The 22,254-nt window shown below is 44.2% G+C and overlaps 2 protein-coding genes across 5 annotated transcripts in view; both read right to left on the bottom strand.

The window, feature by feature from the left end:
• The window catches only part of b3galt1a (UDP-Gal:betaGlcNAc beta 1,3-galactosyltransferase, polypeptide 1a), a 118,741-nt gene extending 118,669 nt beyond the window's left edge, over positions 1 to 72 (bottom strand). The window contains exon 1 of the mRNA XM_048234411.1: positions 3 to 72. The gene's annotated coding sequence lies outside the window, so the exon portion shown is untranslated. The remainder of the gene's footprint in view (positions 1 to 2) is intronic.
• A 4,242-nt stretch (positions 73 to 4,314) lies between these two features.
• The window catches only part of xirp2a (xin actin binding repeat containing 2a), a 52,868-nt gene continuing 34,928 nt past the window's right edge, over positions 4,315 to 22,254 (bottom strand). For all 4 annotated transcript variants that reach the window (XM_048234407.1, XM_048234408.1, XM_048234409.1 and 1 more), the window contains 7 exons: positions 18,285 to 18,422; positions 17,174 to 17,224; positions 16,652 to 16,724; positions 16,114 to 16,217; positions 6,034 to 15,538; positions 4,603 to 4,736; positions 4,315 to 4,454 (listed from right to left, as the gene is read on the bottom strand). In XM_048234407.1, coding sequence (XP_048090364.1) covers positions 4,642 to 4,736; positions 6,034 to 15,538; positions 16,114 to 16,217; positions 16,652 to 16,724; positions 17,174 to 17,224; positions 18,285 to 18,422 — 9,966 coding nt within the window. In that variant the 3' untranslated portion in view covers positions 4,315 to 4,454; positions 4,603 to 4,641. The remainder of the gene's footprint in view (positions 4,455 to 4,602; positions 4,737 to 6,033; positions 15,539 to 16,113; positions 16,218 to 16,651; positions 16,725 to 17,173; positions 17,225 to 18,284; positions 18,423 to 22,254) is intronic.

Here is a 22,254-nt window from a genome sequence, read left to right as displayed (position 1 = left end):
ACCGGTTTGTCGAACGCCATCCTACTGGGGCGAGCGCTGCTGATGCGACTGTGGCCACCCCGCACCTCCGCCGGAACGACTATAAGCGCGGGAGATAAAGTGTGTGTGCATGTATATGCGTGTGTGCACGCGCTACCGCCGAGAGGGGCGCTGTCCAATCAGTGTCGTCCTTCCGCTGAAATCGACAATGGCACTTTTATGTAGCAAGGTTGTCTGTAAGAGGTATTTGCCTGGCCCTGAGTGCAGATTTGTATCTGTCAAATTTCTGGTATTTGCTGATATTTGAACACAAGTATAGCCTAAGCCTATATTGCAGAGGTGGGATGTTTTATAGTTCATAGTTCCCCCCCATTGTCTGTTAGTAGACAAAACATCAACATAATATAAAGTATCCTATTATACGTTTAACATGTATTGTCCTACAATTGAACTTTGTTCTTCAGCTTGTCCCTAAAAAGTAGAATATTCGAGTCCATAAGATTGATTGGTTAATTCGTGGAAGACATGGCAGAGCAGAAAATGCATGGTAGAGCCTGAGTTGTCAAATAGGTTAACGAAGAAGTGGTCTTTACAACTGCCAAGCAGCAGGCCATGCATCACGGAGAATGATCTCAGAACAGACCCTAGGGTTTTTAATCTTTAATCCATGACCTCCTTCAAAGCGCCCTGAGTCCAATGATCACTCGCCTACTGGACCTCGAGCGCCTTGATTCCCGGAACATTCCTCCTCATTTGTTTCGCCTTAATTCCCCAGAGCATCTCTTGGAACCCCGCGGCTTGTAGAGCATGCTCGCCAGGTCACGTACATGGCATTTTCATTCACATCCACGGCTGGGTTCAGGTGCGATGTTTCAAGCTCCGTCGGGCGCGAGTGTGCTCCCCTGAGATATGCCGGCTGATTTGACTTTGGTGGAGAGCAGCAGTGTTGCTCGGGATATTAATTCTCATCGTCTGATATGTAGATAGGCTAATTATTAAAAAAAAAAAATTCAGTGGGTTGTCATTTCGCAGCTACGCAACTCATTTATAACGCAAGTAGTAGCCAGGCTATATCTCCCCCAAACCCTAGGGGAGGATTCATGTTGGTGAGGCGAGGTTGAGTGGTAACACGATTTCATAGTGTTTTACAAACCACTGTTTCCCAGGTCAAGCAGGTAATTTAGGCTACATCATCTTCTTTAAGTTATGTTAATTCAAATACGTCTGCAGCGCTCCCACCTATTCATTTTCTTGCGGAGCAGGTAGAGAGTGTTGCAGCCCGGAGGCAGGATCTGAAAGCTACTATATAAACAAAACTCCCGATCAGTTGCTGTGTCTATACAAATCAGTCATTTCAATCGGGACACGTCCCTTTGATGTAAAAGTTCAGCATTTTGATCTCGGTGTTTCAAAGTGGATCGCCACTCTTGCTATACAGCTCTCTCAGTGTCGTGTCATTACCAAAAATGTATCTAATGTAAAGCATGGGGAGAGAGTGTCGAGTCATTTGAGCGAATATTAATAAATCACCTTAATGGCTCCTTCATAATGACAAACCCTCAGCTGTCGCCTTTGCACTGAAAACGAATCAATCACCAAACAGGTGCCAGGTCAGAATAAAAAAATAATTTGAAACATCCAGGATTGAAAGACAAACCACTTTGTGTTTGTGTTGGCATATATTCCGGTGTTGTAGTACAGGGTGAGAAATAATGATTTCTCTAAGCATTCATATATTTTATATCTAGGGAGTAAGCACTTGATGGTTGGTCCTTGTGTCAAGTTACCCCTTCTTTATTTTGTCTTGTGTCTCATTATAAAGACCAGTATTGAGTGGTCTGTGGGACTCATTAAAACCCCATGGCTTCAAAATGAGGAGCGCAGGGAGACACACAGAACACAGAAGAAACACACTAATCTGAAGCAGGTCACAAAAAGAGACTCGTACAAAAGCTGGAAACGGTGAGAAAAATCAATACACTACTAAGCACAAAGATCTCAGAGCTTTCATTTGAAACAGGGGTAAGCAATAGATCATGCCATACAGTACCTTACACATAGAGAGAGAGAGAGAGAAAGAGAGAGAGAGAATAAGACAGAGAGAGAGGACTGTGAGAAACTGTAAACGGTTTCACTTGGTGAAAAACAGAGAAAAAGTGACACAGAGAGCAAGATCTCAGAAACGTATTTTATTTTCTGCTATGACAGCATTACCAGTACAATAGAAAGAGCTTTTCCTTAACCAGCCTGAAAGCAGCCCTCGACCACCTGTCAGGAATTCTCGCAAAACAAAGCAAGGAAGGAAAGAAAACAAAACATTTTAGGCTATTCTTAAAATAAAGCAAACAAAAATACAAGCATTTTTTTAGAAAGAGTGAAGTTATAAAATGAGAAACCAGCAAAGGGAGATACCAGAAGAGTATAATGTTTACAGCATACAAAGAGGATAATGTATTTCCTTGATCATCATCATCATCATCATCATCATTACAACCATATATTACCCATTCTGCACACCAGGTGCGTTCAAACAGCTCTAAAAGATAAAAATGTAGATATAATTGCATAGAGCAAGTAAGCATCCACAGAATAGTATTCTATATTTATAGTATAAAAGATTTTGAACGTTGATTGTTACATTCATCTCTCCATGGGCTGTTTTATTATGACAGTATAAAATGAGTAATAGGAGAAAGTGAAGCTAGTGGAAAACTGAATATGACTGGCTGATTAAATTGTTTATGTTAGCAGTGAGTGACTGCTGTTTTTTTTTTAGCATTTTGGTAAAAAAAAAAAATCCCTTTTTATTCGGGATATCTTATTCGTCATCATCTTCGTCTCCATAGTAACGGTTGCGCTTGATTTGATCTTCCACAGACAAGTGATCCCCTTCCCAGAGTAAGCCGCCCTTTCCTGAGGTGCCCAACGAGATTTCGGGCCTCCCCTCCTCCCACTCCACAGCGTTTTTTGGTTTCCCCGCCCCTCTCGACTCCATGCCGAAATCCAGGAGGTCGTCCAGGAAAGATGTAGAGGCGCCACCACTGGGAGCATCGCAGAAAATGTCATCCTTGAAATCAGTCAGCAGGCTAGGGCTCTGATCCAGCCCTGCGAAAATGTCCTCCAGAAAACTCGCAGAAGCACTGAGCTTTGGCGGCTGGTTGTCTGAGACTGTGGTCGTCTCCTCCTCCTCTGTGTCTACTTTAAACCAGTCCCTGCTGATTGGGTCGTCTGAAGATGTAGCATCTGTGCATTTGGCAACAGGAGGATAAAAATCTGGTTCGGTTTGTGCCCGCTGGAAAAAGTCTGATGGTTCTGACTTGTACACATTCACAAAGTCTTTGTCAGGACTGTCCAGAATGGAGGGCTTAATGTCGTTGTCAGGAATACCCAGGCTGAAAGGATCGCTGGGGCTGGTGTCAAGGAGTGTTGGTTTCATGCTGACATCATCGAATCCTGACCAGGATGGTCCACAGTCCAAGAGCGCACTGTAGGAGTTGTTGTTGTTGTTGTTGTTGTTGTTTGAGTTTGAGATCCCATTGATGTTTTGCTCTGGCACCACCTCTCCATCGATCACTGTGACCTCTACTCCACCTGAATCTCCCTCCATCTCCTTTACCTCTTTTCTCTCTGTATCAACACTTTGTGCTTCTCCATCTCTCTCTCCACTTTCCTCTCTCACCTTCACATCATCTTTTGTCTCTTTCTCCTTATGCTCATCTTCCCCTTCAGTTTCGCCTGTTGCATCTTTCTTCTTCTCTTCACTTGGGCTTTCCATCACGTTCTCTGGACTTTCAGTCTCGGTTTGCTGCGGATCTTCTGAAACATCTTTGGTGCCTGGGATTTGATTGACATCGGGCGCAGTCTCCTCCATTGCCTTCACGCTCTGTTCCGCAATGGGGGATGTTGAACCCTGTGTCGGCTTTGGATCCTTCACAAGTTTAACTTTCTCAGGTAATGGGGTCACTGGCACATCCTGAGTGTTATCGTTTTCCCTCAACCCATTTTCAGAGTGAGTGACGGCTGGCTCTTTAGGTGGTCTAGAGGTACGTTTCGGGGTCTCTGTCATCTCCTGAGGCGCACTTTCCTGGGGAGGCCATGTTGGTTTGACCAGCTTCACCTCTTCCTCTGCATGAAATGCCTTCTTAGGAGACTCGGACTGTGGGGGCCAGACAATGGCAATTTTACTGGTAGGCTTTTTGGTCTCATCATTCGATGACTGGCTGGTGTCTTTGTCTTTTTCAGATGTCTTTTCTTTCTCTATCGAGCTAGGCAGGGCTGAGCGCTTGGGTTCAGATTTTTCTGGGGAGGGGTTTTTGGGTTTTGTCTTTTCTGGTGAAGTCTGATTTTTGTTGCTCCATAGCTCCTTGTGGGGTCTTTCTCCAAAACCTTCATCATAATTTCCTTTGGCCTTGAAGAGCTGCTTGTAGTGTGGCTTGCAGTACATGCGCCCATGGAGAGAGGCATACGTGCCAAGGCTGCGTGAGGGCAAAACAAGAAAATAAGAACAATGAAGTTCTTGGAAGATGAAAACACCACTAATTACACAAATGGTTAAGATTTTTAGAGTGTCTTGTAGATAAGCCACATTGAAGACGGTGTAAATATTTGTGATTACATTTTTACCTTAATTGACTGCTGCAGTGGGTACAGCGGAAGCAGGTTTTATGGAAGTTTTGTTTGTCTGCAATCAGCAACTCCATGGGGTAAACTCTCTTCCGACATACCCGACACAGTTCGGACTCGGGTACTCGAATTTTCTAAAAGATAAGCAATTATTAATTAGATGGCTGAATGATTAGCATACTGCAAATCAGAGTGTCAAATGTAAGTTAGTGCAAGTCACACAGCACAATGTTAAAACAGTGTGATCATTTAGCAGCACCACAATAAACCATGTCACCAAGTCAAATGAACAGTTATGGAACTTAATCCTGCTTAGATTTATGTTAATTTTTAATCATGAACTGTCTGACAACACCTTGTAAGCAACAGACATCTACTTTGTAAGATATCTATGGGCTATGAAATACTGTATGTTGTTTTGTTGATACATTGAGGACCTCTGACCCAAAGTCTGAAAACCATTAAACTCATAGTGTATGTACTTATAATAATGGATATAACATATATGAGTACTTATAATGAAAGTACTTCTTAACACCAAAGTTATTAATGCATCTAAGTCTTAGCTGAAAGTCTGCCCTCCTCATTGAAAGAAAATGCGGAATCAGGTCAAACTCAATGCACCCACACATGCCCAAAATTAGGTACAGTGTATACCAATCAAGATGAAAATTGTTCTATCTGGGTCATTGAAAGCCAACTATGGAAAAGTTCAAGCTTTTAACCCAGCGCCTGTCTTTTAATTACTCCATAAATAAACAGCGTTGGATAAACATTTAGTGTCTGTAGGGGAAGAATTTGCTTTGAAACTAAAATATGCTCGGACAGGAAGAGCAAAGATTATGGTTTAAGACCTGTGGCCCTAATTGGGCGAAGTGCAAAGTCTAACTAAAGCTTATTTAATACGTAGTTAAAATCAATTTGGTAGAATAACACCATGGGCAAGACTTTCAGCACAAACATTAATGAGTCAGCTCAATGCTCTTATATGCAATAAAATAGTCATATGTCATGCACAAGAACTTTTTCACAAGATTGTTTTGCAGACTTTGGCCTTTGCCCTCCATTTAACTGATGGCCTCTAGTATGTATCAGTGACTGAGTAATGAGGATCCTCAAAATAATGTGTTTGAGGACAAACAGTGTAGGAAAAAAACTTGTAAATCATACACTAAAATATTTTTGAGGAGATGAAAGAGGGAGAGAGATATCAAGAGAGAAGCAAAATAGAAAAAGAAACAGGCAGAGAAAAGTGAAAAACAAGTGAAAAGAGACATGCTTAAATATCCTTCTCATATGGCATAATAACACAAACTAGACAAGCATGTATGTATTAGAGTAACCAAACTGACACACAGCAAAAACACTAGTATTAAAAACACACCATGGCTTTCCAGATTAGTCATTTCCATGCTGGTCACACAGCTTTACCAGTCACGATGCTCTCCCTTTGGTGAGACATCATCTGAGATCTTTGCTCCTCGGTTGCGCTGAAGCCCAGGTTTCTGAACACAGTTTCGCTGTCGGCCCATGACTGCTGAAAGCTCTGCAGGAGCTCCTCAGCAGAAGCATCAGGCGACACGCTCAGGACGGGCACGTTCCCCCGCACCACGTCTGCATAGGTGGGTGGGTTGGGTATTCCAGACACATTCTCAGAGTGCATGGATGTCTCAGTTCTTGACCCCGTCACTGTGTTCCCAAACTCATCAACAGTAGAGTAGTGTTCTGTGATAGACTGTGTTTCAGAGAAACCAGTAGCATCCTTCTCCTTCTCCTCCCTCACATGGTGGAAGCTTGGCTCACCCAGTTCAAAAACATTCTTGATGGCCTTGATGTCAAATGATGGCTTCTCCTCGGCTGGAGTGGGTCTGCGCTCAATCTCAGCATCTCCTTCCTCTGTATCGCTGCCCAACCTCTCTGGTATGAGGATCGGATCTCTCCTGACGTACATTTTTGGTTGCGGGGACTCAAACTTGTTGACCAGTTTGGATAGATCGACTCTGGGGAGATCCTCCTTCATCCTCTCCTGGATCTCAGCACTCTCAGCATCCTCCTCTGCATCGCCCCCTAGTCTCTCAGGGATATCAATAGGGTCCTTGCGCATGTAAGTCTTGTTGACTTCTGCTTTCTGAGCCTCCTCAAAGAACACCCGCTTGTCTTTCACGGTCATCATAGAGTCCACCGCTTCTGAGACGTCAAACATCTCAACTGAATGGCTCTCCATGGTGAACTCTTGGTGGCTGGAAGACAAGGACTCCTCCTCCATCTCAGCTGTGTGCATCATCATCATGTGCTCTGGCACAGGCATTGGTGGTGGGGTCTGTGCGACCTTGGTGGTGTTATCTTTCAGCTTGGTCAACTTGTGTGATCGGCTCATTGTGGGCGAAGGTGTAGCCCTGCTTAGCTTTGTAGGGGTGTCCACCCAGCGAGGAGGGGGTGTAGGGGTCGCATCAGATCTGAAAGAGGGTGGTGGAGAAGGGCTGACCCTGAAAGGAGAATCTGTCCTCCTGGATGACTCTATGCTGATGAAGGTGGGTGATGGGGTTCTCATTCTCATCGTATCAGAGGGTACTTTGGGCTCCGGGGTCCTTGTTTTGGACAGGTCCTGCTCTTTGATTTCCTGGGTGCTCCGTCTCTCCTCCTTTACTTTCTTCTGGGTTTCCACCCTGGCAGAGCCAATGCTAATCTTAGAGATTTTAGGAGTTGCACCACCAATGATCACCTTCTCTGGCTCTGGCTCACTCTCTGGCTTGCTAGATTCCTGCACATTCGACTCAATAAAAATCAGCTTTGCCTGTGCAATGTTTCTGATATGCACAATTACTTCCTTTAGCTTTTGCTTACTGAACTGAGTAGTAACCATCCTTGTCTTTTCCTCTGTTCCAATGAGCCAATCGGGAAGTGAAATCACCATTGCCTTCACAGAGTTGGCATCCAGTTTCCCGTGAACACTCTGCATTTCCTTAATCTGGCTCAACAGCTTCTGCACTTCCACATACTTCTGACTATCAGTGATCTCAGCCACTGATTCAGTCTGCTTCATCTCTTGTGAGCTGATTTGACTAACCTCCTGTTTGGACATCTCTTTTTGCTGCAGCTGTTGCATCTGTTTCTGCTGTTGTTGCTGTTGGGAGGACTTCACTTGCTTCTTTATTTGAATTTTGCTTTTCTGCTGGATGCTCTGCTGCTGCACCTGGCTCTCCGTTACCACAACTTCCTCTCTGATCTGAACATGCTTTTCCTTCACTTCCTGGTGGGACTGAACAATTGTTACCTGGCCTTGTCCTTTAGGAACCTCAACAGTCATTGGGGGTACAGGAGAGACTTGAATAGGCACAACTTGTTTCACTTCCTTTTTTGACTTTTGTTTGGATTTTTTCATCTGGATTTCCACTTTACTGTCAGAAGTTGCAGCCTTTCCAACCTGCTCCACAGTGACCTCAGTGACCTTTTGGGTGCTGCTTGAGAGGCTTTCTGAATTTTGCTGAGCTGTACCCATCTGTGTAACGCTCTGTGTACTCTTTTGGTTCATCTGTGCTGTGGCATTGATGGCCACTTGCTCCTTCTGTGCTGCATTTTCCTCTTGCTTACTTTCTGCCTCAACTTTTGGTGGCTTTATAGTTTTGACCTTGAAATTTGGAGTGACCTTGGGAATCTTCATGGGTTGAGAGGGTGCCTTTTTGGCCTCCTGTGTTGCAGAGCTTGAAACCTGCTGGATGGCCTCCTGTTTGGAGACAGATGTCTCAGAGCTGGTCTTCACAGCAGTCTGTTGTTGCTCTGAGGCACTGGATGAAGCCATGGAAGAGGAGGCCTGAACATCAGTTGACAGAGAGTGGGTACCTTGGGTCATCCCAGAAGACACTGTTTGATGCTTTTTAGAGGTAACAGAGGACATACTGGTTGAATCTTGAGTAAGCTTTTTGTTTATTGTAGGTTTAACCATGGGGATTTGAGTGGGCATTTTCTTTGTAGGTGGCTCTTGTGGAACAGGGGTTGGTTTGGCTACAATCTCAGGTTCATTAGGAAGAGGTGGTTGGGGGAGCCCTGTGCTTTCAGTGGCTGGGGCCTCTTCACCTGGTGCCTGCAGATGCATTTGAGTTGGCGGTGATGTTGGAGTGGTTACTTTGCTTTTTGCTGCTTCTTCCATCTGCTTGCGATACCTCTCCTCTGCCAGCATGAGGGGAGTTTTGAACTTCCTAGCATAGGTCTTGGGCTTTGCTACTGCAGTAGTTTCAGGAGGAGGTGGGAGTTTTATGGGAGGGACAAAAACTTTCTTTGGTGGTCGCGGAGGCTCTTCTTGCACAGGCTTGGCCACTGGAATTACGGAAGGAATTTTAGAAACGGGAGGTTCCAGAGTAGTCTGTTTTATCTGCTCTACATGTTTGCTGCTCTCTTCTTTGATGGTGGTAGCTGTGGCAGAAGTTTCCTGCTTTTCAACCACAGGTGCTGGGGGAGGGGGTGGTGGAGGAGGAGGCGGTTGAGGTGCTGGCGGCTGTTTCTTCTGCCACTTAAACTTGGGTGGCTCAGCTTGCTTTGGTGGCTCAGGCTTGGGCACTTTGAAGAGAGGCCGTGCTTTAGGTTTAGCAGGAGATGGCTGTGCCACAGCACTCAGCTCCTGTGGGGGAGGAGGTGGGGGCAGGAAGTCCTGTGGGGGAGGAGGTGGAGGGAAAAACTCTGTCTCTGCCTCTGCAGTTGGAGGTGGCGGAGGGGGAGGTAAAGGGAGGTCACTGTCTTGCCTCATGACCAGAGGACGAGATAGGGGTGGTGGGACATCACTGTCTGTGATAGGAGAAGGAGGAGGCGGAAGAGAGAGCTCTGACTCTGATGGAGGAGGTGGGGAGACAGGTGGAGGTGGCAGATCAATTTGTGGCTTGTTTTTCTTGATCAAACCCTTAGTGCTGCCATAGCCCAACTTCAGGTTCTTGATGGTTTGCTTTTGAGTAGCAGTCTTCTGTTCAGTCGTCACAGAAGTCTGGACCTGTTTGATTGTCTTTATTTCCTGTGTCTGCTTTGTGGTTATGTTCACCTGTGATGTCTCTTTTGTCACAACAGTGCCTGATCCTGCAACTGCAGTGCTCTCTGTCATCTGCTTTCCAATGTTTTTCTTCTTTATCAGCATAGGTCCAGGGTTGTCCATTTTGGGTTTCACTGGCTCCTTAACCACTTCCTGTTCTTTTACAATTGCCTGCTGTTCTTTTATCTGCTGCTCTTGGACATTTGTCTGCTGCTCATGTTGAGCAATTGTTTGGACATTCACTTGTTGCTTGACCTTCAGGTGCTGCTGTTGAACATTCACTTGCTGCTTGACATTCATTTGCTGCTTTTTAACATTCACTTGCTGTTTGACATTCATTTGCTGCTGCTTAGTGCTGGTCTGTTGCTGACTGATAGTAATTTCCTGCTGTTTGATGTTTTCTTGCTGTTTCACGCTTTGCTGCTGCTGCTTTATGCTTTGCTGCTGCTGCTGACTGATTGTTGTTTCCTTCTGTTTCATGTTTTCTTGCTGTTTCACGCTCTGCTGTTGCTGCTCTTGCTGACTGATGGTTGCTTCCTGCTGCTTCATGTTTTCTTGCTGTTTCATGTTGTGTTGCTGCTGCTGTTGCTGCTGCTGCTGCTTCATGCTCTGCTGCTTCATGCTCTGCTGCTGCTTGATGTTCTGTTGCTGCTTGATGTTTTGCTGTTGTTTCACCTTCATTTGTTGCTGCTGTTTCTTGCTCACCTGTTGAGATAAAGACTGCTGTGAGGATTGAGAAGCTTCTGTCGCCATCTGCTGGACAGCTGTGGTTTGTGTCACAGTAGACTGACCTCCCTGGCTTGTAGCTTCGATATTCTGCTCTAAGTGAACCTGAGTGACTTCCTGTGCACCGTTCTGCGACTCTGTGGTCCCTGTCTGGTTCGTCATGGCAAAAGCCTGGCTGGCAGCTCTGCTTTCTGCCATTGCTGCAGCTAGGCACTCAGGGCACTCATGGAGTGGAGTTTTTCCTTTGACTCTCCTTACATTGTGGCCCTTGTGGTGCTTCTCATCCTTCTTCTGCAGGAGGCAGTGTATGGCCCCCCGGACATCACCCTTGACCACTTCCTCTTTCTCAACCTGCATTTCCTCCTGTTCGTAAAGTGACTTTATCGATGTCTTGATGTCTCCCTCAGTGCTTGCGCGGCGCTGCATTCGAGGGGATGCAGTAGGCTCCAGCAGCAGCTGAATGGTGCCCTTCACATCTCCATACTCACTAACCTGATGCTGGTAGACCTTTTTATCAGAAGAAGCTTCCTGCAGATTGATTAAGGCCATATGAATGTCACCTTTGACTATCTCCTCCTTCTCCACCTCTTTCAATGCCTGCTTGGCCTCCTCCAGAGATTTTAGGGTGCCCTTAATGTCACCAGGCACCAAATCCTCAATGATGATCTCTGTCCTGGTGTTTGCTGATTTCTCCAAGGATTCCAAGGCCCCTCTGATGTCACCCCTCACAATCTCTGGCTTCTCCACCTCCTTGGCTTGATTTTGGGCTTCCACCAGTGACCTGAGTGTGATGTTGATATCTCCTTTCACAACCTCCTCTTTTTCCAGCACTGCCCTTTGGTTCACGGCCTGTGTTAGAGAGTCGAGTGCTGCCCTGAGGTCTCCCTTGACAATTTCCTCCTTCTGCAGGTTGTGTAGGCCCTCTGGCTTTGTCATGAACACCTTTACAGTGCTGTGCACATCCCCACGGAGTATATCCTCCTCGGTGACGGTACGCCCAATTTCCTTCTGATTCTTTCTGAGAAGCAATTTAGTTGTCTCAACATCACCACCAATAATCTTCTCTTTTTCTCTCCCTTCCACAGTATCATCTGATTCAGTCTGGAGCTGACGGAGGTAGTCTAGCGCCCCAGACTCTATACAGGTGGAGTAGAAGCTCACATTACCCCTCTCTGTATCACTCACTCTAATCTTACTCTGGTCTGATGCATCAGGATTTGAGAGGAGTCTGTGCAAGGTTCCCCTTACATTGCCTCTGACTATGTCCTCTTTGTCAAGGCCTTCTTCTGTGTCTTTATTCAGAAGTGAGTAAATGGTCATCCTGACATCACCCTTCTCGTCCTCCTGGATGAGAATGCCACGTTTGTTGGCCCCCTCCTCTTTCAGCAAGTTGTTGATGGCCTCTTGTATGTCTCCTCTGATGATCTCTTCCTTCTCCACATTGATACCCCTCTCCTGATTAAAGAGTTGTTTCACTGTGGTGTTGATGTTTCCTCTCTCTTCCTGGTCAATTGTGATGCATTTCTCTGTCCCCTCACATCTGTTCAACAGGTTCATCATGATGTTGTTCAGATCGCCCCTGATCACTTCCTCCCTCTGGATCTCAGGAGCTTCCTGGTTCATGAGTTTGTATTTAGCCATTCTCACATCTCCAACCTCATCCGTCTCAATAAGAATCCCCTGGGACTCAACCATTTTCTGGCTGTATAGTTCCTCCAGAGTATTCTTAATGCTCTTACCAATGATTTCCGTTCTCTCTACATTGCTTTCATTGAATCCAGTAAGGGGTGTTGATTCAAAGAGCCATGTTGTTGATTTCACGTCTGCCTGTGGGATCTCCTCTCGGCTAATGACTGTTTCTGTTCCATCCATCTCTTTGATACGATCCAGAGGCTCTTTCTCAAACAGCCATACAGACTGTTTCACATCTCCTTTAACCACCTCTTCCTTTGTTACTTTCTCCATCTCATCATACTCAGAGCCCTCTCCACGGATCTTGTCGATAGTGCGGGTCTCAAAGAGCCAGGTGGAAGATCTCACATCCCCCTTTTGGATCTCACTCACACTAACAGTCCTAACATACTGATTCATCTGGTCCTCCTCAAAACGCTGTTTGTTTATTTTGACATCTCCACCCTGGATGTCCTCCACAGTTTTCATCCGGACTTTCAGGTCCTCTGCGATTTCATCCAGAGGCTGAGTTTCAAATTTCCACCTGGCTGATCTGACGTCTCCTTTCTGAACGTCCTCCTCAGTCACTGCCTTGATGATGTACACCTCATCTGTGTCTCGAATGGAATCTAGAGGCTTTGTCTCAAATAGCCATCTAGCCCCAACAACATCACCCCTCAGAATTTCTTCTTTGGTAACTGTGGTTACTTCATGGTAGTGACCCTCTTTATCTCGGATGGCATAAAGGGGCTGGGTCTCAAACATCATAGTGTAGTTCTTCACATCTCCCTTTTCAATCTCCTCTCTGATGGTGGACTGAATATTCTTGATTTCTGTCTCTGAGGATTCATCTTGGATTTTATCCAGGGAGTATGTCTCAAAAATGAAACGTCCCTTGTCCACATTACCACCTTGGACATCTGAAACAGTACGAATCTCTTTTGATTCCTCTGAAGCATCCCGGATTGCATCAATAGGCTGGTTTTCAAACATCCACGTGCAGTTCACCACATTTCCTTTCTGTATTTCCTCAGCCTGGCGAGACTTCAGCTTCATCATAGTTTCCTCTGAGGTTGAGGTCATGATATCCGAGGACCGGTTCTCAAAGATGTACTTCATTCTGGAAACATCTCCAGATTGGATGTCAATCTCTGTTACCCTCTTGAAATCACTCTCGCTTTCTCCAGTTATGTTCTCCAGATTCTCTGTCTCAAACAAGAAGCGAGCCAGGCGGACATCTTTACCTTGAACTTCCTCCTGATCAACAGTGCAAGTTTTTATGACTGTCTCTGATTCATCCCGTATGGTGTCCAGGGCTTGAGTTTCAAACAGCCAGGTGCAAGTTTTCACATCTCCTTTTTGGACTTCAGTTGATTCAGTCTCACTTTTGGCCTCCACTTTCTCATACAAGGCATCCATTGGTTGTGTCTCAAACAGCCACCTGCAGGTCTTCACATCACCTTGCTCAATATGGACACCCTCTTTCTTCCTGGTCTCCTCTTCCTCAGCATTGCTGAAGTATTTGATGCCATCAAGTGGCTGAGTTTCAAAAAGCCACTTGGCTGTTTTGACGTCACCTGACTCAATCTCCTGTTTGGAAATACCTTTGATGATCTGGAATTTATCAATGCTTTCATCAAACTGATCGATTGGACGTGTCTCAAACATCCATTTGCAGCTGCGGACATCACCTTTGACGATTTCCTCCCTTCTGATAGTCTTCACCTCATGGTAATGGCCAGAGCTGTCCTGCATTGCATACATAGGAGTGGACTCAAACAGATGCTTGTTTGACCTCACAGATCCACTTGTAACACCTTCCACCTGTATCTTCTGTGTATCACATTTGCTGAGGTCCATGGTTTCAAAGATCTCCTTGTAATTTGTGACGTCTCCCTTGTCAAGTTCCTCCAGGTTTACAGTGCGTTGAACCTCCTTTTTCTCTTCCCTTATTTGTTCTAGTGGCCTGGTCTCAAACATCCACCTCTGGTGTCTGACATCTCCCTTCTCCTCCTCTGTCATGACCCTCTTCTGAAGTTTCCCAACCTCAGCAAGTTCTTTCAGATTCTCCATGGGAACTGTTTCAAACAAATGCCTGGCAGAAGTCACATTACCTCCCACAATGTCTTCCACCTGTGTTGGTCTTGCGTTGGCGTTGTCTTTGAGGGAGTCCATAGGCTGGGTCTCAAAGACCATGCAGTGCTTGCGAACATCAGCCCCAATGATCTCCTCCCTGTGCAGTTTGGAGCTTTCCCATTCCTCATCTTTGATGGAGTCCAAGGTCTTTGTCTCGAAGAGCCAGCGACCTTTGTTCACCCCACCTTGGTAGTTGTCCTCCATTGAGACGCCGCAGATCAGTTTGACTTGAGATGGGTCTTTGCTAATCATGTCCAAGGGCTGGGTTTCAAACAGCCAGCGTGAAGTCTTCACATCTCCTTTCTCAGTCTCCTCTCTCCTCACAGTGGTGATCTCTAGCATCTCTCCTGAGTCTCCCCGGATTACGCACATGGGCTGAGTTTCAAACATCCTTGTGGTCATCTTCACTTCTCCCTTGATCTCCTCTAGCTCTGATTTCAGGCTAAGGAAGTGGGTCTCATCGATTGTCTCAGTGTGAGCCAGAGTATCCAGGTGCTGAGTTTCAAACAGGTAACGGGCAGTTTTCACATCTCCTCCAGCGATGTCCTTTGTGTAAACAACTTCAGTGCCTTGGTTGTCCTCCTGGTAGATCTTATTCAGTGTGTCCAGTGCCTGAGTTTCAAATAGCCAAGTGGCTGTTCTGACATCTCCTCTCGCAAGCTCTTTCATTTTGCCTGTCTGTTCAGTGGAGTCAGGAGTATCTGATCGCAAAGCATCGATGGGCTGCGTCTCAAACATCCACGCAGTGTACTTGACATCACTTCCTGCTATGATCTCCTGTTGGGCGATGTTCTTGCTGTTGTCCTCATCAGGAGTTTCATCTTTGATGGAGTCCAGGGGCTTATTCTCAAACATCCAGCGCATGGACTGTACCTCTCCCTTCAGGATCTCGTCCCACTCCAGATACTCTCTCTCTGGGCTCATACACTTGCTGGGGCTGCTGCTGTTTTCGAACACTGATCGAGCCTGCTGGATTTCTCCAGACATCTCCTCCTGGTAGGCCATCTCCTGGCTGAAGAAGTCCCTCTCCAAATTCTTGCGCACTTCTGGGTGGATGTGCTTGTAGAGCCGCTTGAGCTCAGCCATGTTTCTCTGCTTGGAGTAATAGTCCTTGGCATGGTGGTGGGGGCAGATGTACTCCTTGGGCTGCGGGGAGGAACAACGGACTGGGACCTCACCAGGTCCCTGGAGGAACTCTGTGGGAGGAGGAGGGAAGTTCTGCTGCTCCACTATCTCAGTGGTTTTAGTGGAGGCAGAAGCTGAGGTGGAGGAGGATGATGCCGCCTCCACTCTTCTGGTAACAGCCACTGTTTCATAGTGACCATCTTCAATGACTTTAGATGAGACGTTCACTGGAGCCCATTGAAACTGGTTGTAATCAAGATCAATCTGATTGGTGACGAGTTTGGTTGAGGAATTCATTGTTGTTTTATAGAGGAAAAGTAGAGAAAAAATAAGTGGAAAGTAGAATAGAAATCGAATAACAGTCAGAGAGAAAGAGTGGGTAATGATTGAGTGTTTTTATTCAATAAATTAAATTAGATTAGGCTAAGACCCCATATATTGTGTAAGGGTATTGGTATTTGTAGCAACAGACTAATTAGGTTGACATTTTACCACCTGCAGTTCAATAATAGTAAATGGAGTAGTTGTACCTGTCAACAGGGGACAATATAGACTCTGAATCAGTCATGTATGTGGCTTTGTATGTGATCTGTATCTAACAATCAATATTTCCCTCCTTTCCTGTCAATAATATATGCACTAGTGTATCAATATGAACTCATGTATAGTATTTATTTATTCATAGAAATCCAGCTGTTTTATATAGCCATTACTTAGAAGAGTGCTACTATACCTTAAAAGATAATTTCTGTAGTACGATATACTCTAGATATGTAATATATGTAGTATCCCAAAAACTGTGAATGTCTATAGTAAATTAATCATAGTGATTACTATACCTTCACTTGTTTGCTTGGTGTGGCCTCCTCGATCGTTTTTTCATATTGCTGCTTCAAGGCCTGGGCGGAAACCTTGGGTAGATCTTCACCTCCGATCATCCTCACTAAACCCACAGGAACACACACACACACACACACACACACACACACACACACACACACACACACACACACACACGGATACATTCGCATGTCAAATACAGTAGAATATGGAATTAAAGGAGAGAGACAGTTGTAGAGAGAAGAGAGAAAGAGAGAAGCACAGAGGGGGATAATGATGATTCATTTTGTGATTTGATGGTGGTGATTACTGTAAATCAAAGAGATGTATTTTTTATTTCCCCAAGGTCCAGAAATGTTTTTCTCATTTTCAATCCACCTGGCACCCATTTCCATGCATTAAATTGCCTGCATCATTTAAAAACCAACCAGCATCACCTAATTGCATTACTTGCTCCCTTCACACTTGACAGGAAGAAACAGACTGGACAGATGGACAGGTGATTGATGGCAGATCACAAATTCTCTCTATGCTTACCTGTCTCATCAAAGTGGTTCTCATAACCTGCGGCCACATGGTTCTGGTGAAAGCTCTGCTGCTCACGGCTAACCTGCGATCGGAGAGGAGTCGAGTTAGTCCCACTCTCATTACCTTCCCCAACACTTGAGTCAAGGCCAGCAACAATAGGAAATGGAGCGTGTGTGTGTGTGGTTGGGGGTTGGTCACACAGAGCACTCAGCCAATGGTTAGCCATTAACGCCCTTTTCTTTTTAAAATAAGCACAAGGGCAATTGGTCTTGAACTCAATCTTGGTTCATTCATCTGCTGTTTCTTTTCAAATTTGTAAGTGTTTTTCTAACTCCCTGAAAAGGGAGGTTGATTTATTGTTGTCGGAGCGCTGAGCGGCAATGCTGATAGAAACACAAATCACTCAAGCTGCCGGCAAAACGAAAAAGAGAGTGAAATCAATAGATATTATTCTGCAGGAACAACTCGGTGGAAGAGGAGAGTGTTTGGATAGAATGATGAGAATGACTGGATGGATGGATGGATATTCACCTGTTCATTCTCATTAAAGGTAACTCTCTGTGTCTGAGAGCTGGACATCTCCTACAAGACAGAAAAGCAGACAGAAAATTATTTATAACAATATGCTTGTGTGTGTGTTTGTCTGTATGTGTGTGTGTGTGTGTGTGTGTGTGTGTGTGTAAGAGAGAGAGAGAGATATGCAGGCAGAGGGTGAGGATCTGCATACTAATATTAGTGCTCTGTTATCTTTCTAACCAGCAGAGGCAGGTACCATGACCAATTAAATCACTTCCAGTTTTCCCTCACACCCGAAACATAGTATTCATTGAGGCCAGGTGTCACCTAATTTGGCACTCTAAAAAGCACCTACAAAATGGGAGGTGCTGCTCATTAAGGAATTGCTGTTTGTCTAGAGTATCCCATGCAGGGATAGCACATCTGGTTTCGTAGTCTGCCATTTAGGAATAGGGCACCAGATGAGGTAGTGTGTGCCTGCGTGTTTTTGTGTGTGTGTGTCTATATATATATATATATATATATATATATATATATATATATATATATATATATATATATATATATATGTGTGTGTGTGTGTGTGTGTATGTGTGTGCGTGTGCATGTGCATGTGTGTGTGTGTGGTCTGTGTTAAGCGCCAACTTCTCTCTGTGAGACACTAAACCTGAGTGGTAATACAGATCTGGAACTGTTAAGACATGAGAGGCATCAATATCTAAATAAAGAAATGTTGCAGTGACTGTATTATTTTAAATACATCAAGTGCTTTATATAAAATAAACCTTTTATATCATTTTTATGTTTCATTTCTCCCACAATGGGCATATGGTAAACCAGATAGTATGAAGATACAATCTGAGTACATTGTTTCCATGAAGGGTTGTTACTAGATAGTTATCTTTCCCATAGCTTACAGTGTGTGTGTGTGTGTGTGTGTGTGTGTGTGTGTGTGTGTGTGTGTGTGTGTTTGTGTGTGTTTGTGTGTGTGTGAGTGTGTGTGTATCAGATGTAAGGGCTGTCAGTTTGAGGACCTGAATGATTGTGTGTGTGTAATTATTCACATGTACTCCATGCCGGGGACTGGAGGTGGGTGATGGTGCTGAGTGTGTGTGTGTATTTTTACCTGTACTCTGTGCTGGGACTGCACGTGAGTGATGGTGCTGTGTGAGGAAGAGGAGGTGGAGAACTCCTGGGACTCAAACTGCTTTTTCACACTGGCCAGCCCACCGGGCAGAGAACAGGCCTCAGTCTCCTCCAGCACCTACAACACACACACACACACACACACACACACATACAGAGAGAAAAAGAGAGAGAGAGCATTATAACTTTAACCCTTAGAACCCGATTGACGCAAAGTGCGTCAAAAAACACACCCTTTCTTCTCTGTTAGATTGCTCCGCGACTGTTCATCACAACGAGATAAAACCTTTATTTTATGACAGAGAAGAAGTGGGGCTTTCCACTTCTTATCTCTTGTCTGTACGATCAACTATGAAAATTAAAAGAAATCATGAAATTAAATACAATTGCATCATATTTAAAGTCTATACTTCTCGGCGTTCACCTGCGCACCCATTACTCTCATTTGAATTACTCGCGAACCCGTGATCGCATAGATATGGCAAGCATATCAGATGAAAGAGGAGAAACAGGGCTATTCATTGGTACCATGGATATCGATCTTTCTGGCTTATAAAAACAGACGAAGTGATTGCAAAATATTAACGTCATGTACACAAACCAACGCTGCACACCCATTACTCTCGGAGTAATTACTCGCGGACCCGTGATCGGATATATATGCCACGTATGTTAGATGAAAGAGGAGACACAGAGCTATCATTTGATACCAAATACATCCTTCTGGGTTATAAAACAGACGAAGTGACAGCAAAATAATAACTTCATATAGCTGGACTTACCCCACGTTTTTGTCTGTTTTTGTGGCAAAGCATGTTTATAACCCAACGCTATCGTGTGTTTCTCTATGGCAAAACATGTTCATAATCCGGTTTTGAGATCCTAGCAAATTCCTGCATGGCATCCAATTCTAGGCTCACATTGCATCCCAATTTGTTCAACAAAGAAATACCTTTTTTGCCTTTACTTTGTTCATGGCAATGCAGTAAAAAGTTGAGAATCATCATGAGTGCATACACCATAGTCACACATACTAACAGGCAAACTTGGGTCAAGTCAGGTCAGATCAGTTCGTGTCACAGATATGGAGCGCAGAATGGTCATTTTTCATCGCTAAATAAAAAATGGCATTTATTTCCGTAAATCACACACCACATATTTCTGTAAATTGCTCAGCCCCAGAGTATCCCTCCAACATGGCAATTATATTGCCCGTTTCAGGACAGTCTGCCCTACACACACATGAAATGCATGTAGAGCTATGAGCTTGCTGTGGTGAGATACAGGTCAAAATATAAGAATTTTTATAATATGATTTTTATATTTTAATTCTTTAAAAATCAAAATAAAATCAATGCTAGTACTAATACATGAAATGATAGCCTAGACTCTGCTGAAAAAAACAATATATAATATGTGTGTGTTGCACTTACAATGACCAGAATAAATCCTTATGAATAAAGGTAGTGAAAATGCCCTAAAAACAGCTTAGGGTTCTAAGGGTTAAAATGAGCATACAGCACTGCTCATAACCTTGATAGATTGTATTATGACTATATAGCGGAACGTCACATATTACCAACCGTTGCGTATTTTCAACCTCTTACGTGTATGGGTCCCTTAATATTCATTTCTATACAAACCAAGACAGCGGATTCCGAAATAAACGCAAGCACCCACCATTAGTGTATCTAAATTAGTTATGTACCAAAAATTACATTTTACTGTGACTCAAAGTGCTGTAAACTGTGTTGTACGGCTGCGTGTACAAATCTTCTTGGAGCTCCAGTGGAATTTTGATTTGCGTCAAGAATTCTCGGGATAACCGTTGATGTGCCGTGAGAAAGGTTGGGAATAGGCCCAGCACTAAACTCTGAGCGTGGTAAACAAAAGCGGATATTTCAGGCAGTAAAAGCCCCGGTAAGAACCAAACTAGATTTTGTTCAAATCATACACCTATGGCTACTGAAAAATGTAAGGTTCATTTATCAAATGTTATTTTGAAGTATTAAAAAACATTGTTGTTTTAGAATGTTCAAACGAAATGGTTGGTAATTGTCACGTTTACGATATATGTGTAAGTACCCTTTTTATTTTTATTTTTTATTTATTAATTCGCCTGACACTTTTATCCAAAGTGACTTACAGGCATCAATTATCACAGGGCCAGTCTCCCAATTCCCGTGGTCTCTATTCCCGACTACCACTGTTGTGCCCTCAAAGACACGACAGTGGCAATCGGAAATATAGCCCATGGCTTTCCTGGCTTCTGCATGTTAGCCTGGCTCCTCAGCCTCTAACCTACCACACTACCACTATCCATTAAGTACATTGGCACTATGTTCAAGGGCGTAGGTTTGGTCTGAGCTTTGGTGGGGACACTACCCACTAACCCCCCCGGAAAAAAGGAAAAGCCACTCAACTCTTTCACCAGCCACTATAGATATATCAAATGAATAAATTGTTCTACTGTCCAACTTAATCTATACTGTGTAGCCTACATAATCTGATTTTAATTTGTATAGATATGTAGGCTATATTTAACATTTAACATTTTTTTTCTATTTGGTCTGTTATGAAATCATGCATTGACCCATTTAAGCACAGCTCAGTTTTAAAGAAACTTAAATACATGCATGCTTAGCATTTTGTGAAAGGAGATCATTAAGGCTACATTGACAAACTCTTAACCGTGAGCTGCCTGTATATTCTCCGATTCTAATGTTTACAGATATCTAGGCAATGTAAGCACAGCTCAGTTTTAAGAAATGCTTAAAGCCGAAAGACCATGTTGAATTTTGCTACAATTTATTTCAAAACCGGATTACTCTGGAACAGCTAACTATACACGGGAATGCATTACACCTTTGTGTTCGGTAAGGTCTGCTGTTTATTCTGATATATGGTTTGTCATGTGTTGCGTGAAGAGTGTGTAGGCTTACAATATTCCACCGAGACGAATGGATGTGGAGATGGGCGCAGAGAATAATTATTAAATCTCTTGAAGTTATTTTTCTCGCGAACTGTTTATCACAGCAAATAGTGGCTATAGCACCGTTTAAAAGCTGAGAAAAGGCTCTTTCATGTGACACATGTGTGATGAGTAGCCTACTCGAGGAGTTCAACAGAGAAGAATGGGTGAATTTGGACGCACTTCACATTCACATGCCTTGTAGTGAAGTGAAGCTGAAGCTAATACCATGCTAGCGCAGGAGACTCTTGACTCACTGGTAGTTATGATAGGTAATTTCAAATCAGCCTTGATTTACCCTTATAGGCTACTGCACGATTACAAGATCTGTTCGAGATGATTGGCAGCACTGAAGTGAGAAATTATTTAACTCTTTGTGTAAAGCATGTGGCTTTTTCCCCATTTCAACCTGAATATTGGTGGGGACATTTCAGTCGTAATTTGACATTGGTGTGGACACGTCCTTCGGTCCCCACGCAAATCTACGCCCTGACTATGTTTATGGCTGTGCAAGTGTGTTATGTGTGTGTTACACTATTGTAGTGTTTGTGTGTGTGTGTGTGTGTGTGTGTGTGCACGTGTGTGTGCTCTAGGGTATGTGAGACATAATGACCTGGAGGGGGCATCAGAGGCCTTCCTGGCTGCACCACTAGAGAGTTACCAAGGTCTCACATTATCTCTCTCTCTCTCACACACACACACACACACACACACACTCTAAGGCACACAGGCCGAAAGACACACCAGGGGTTGTGTATGTCTCACATACACACACTCAGAAACACACACACACACACACACAGGGTTACTCTCAGGGTCTGACTGTCTGACTCTCACAGTCTTCCTGCCCTGAACTCTGACCTCTGACTCCTAACCTTAACAGCTGTCTTCATACTCAAGAGCTGTGTGTGTGTGTCTGTGTGTGTGTGTGTGTGTGTGTGTGTGTGTGTGATGCGATGTGTGTGTGTGTGTGTGTGTA

This window comes from Alosa alosa, chromosome 23 (genome assembly GCF_017589495.1).
Source record: "Alosa alosa isolate M-15738 ecotype Scorff River chromosome 23, AALO_Geno_1.1, whole genome shotgun sequence".
Taxonomy (NCBI): Eukaryota; Metazoa; Chordata; class Actinopteri; order Clupeiformes; family Clupeidae; genus Alosa; species Alosa alosa.
This window is presented reverse-complemented; position numbering and strand designations above follow the sequence as displayed.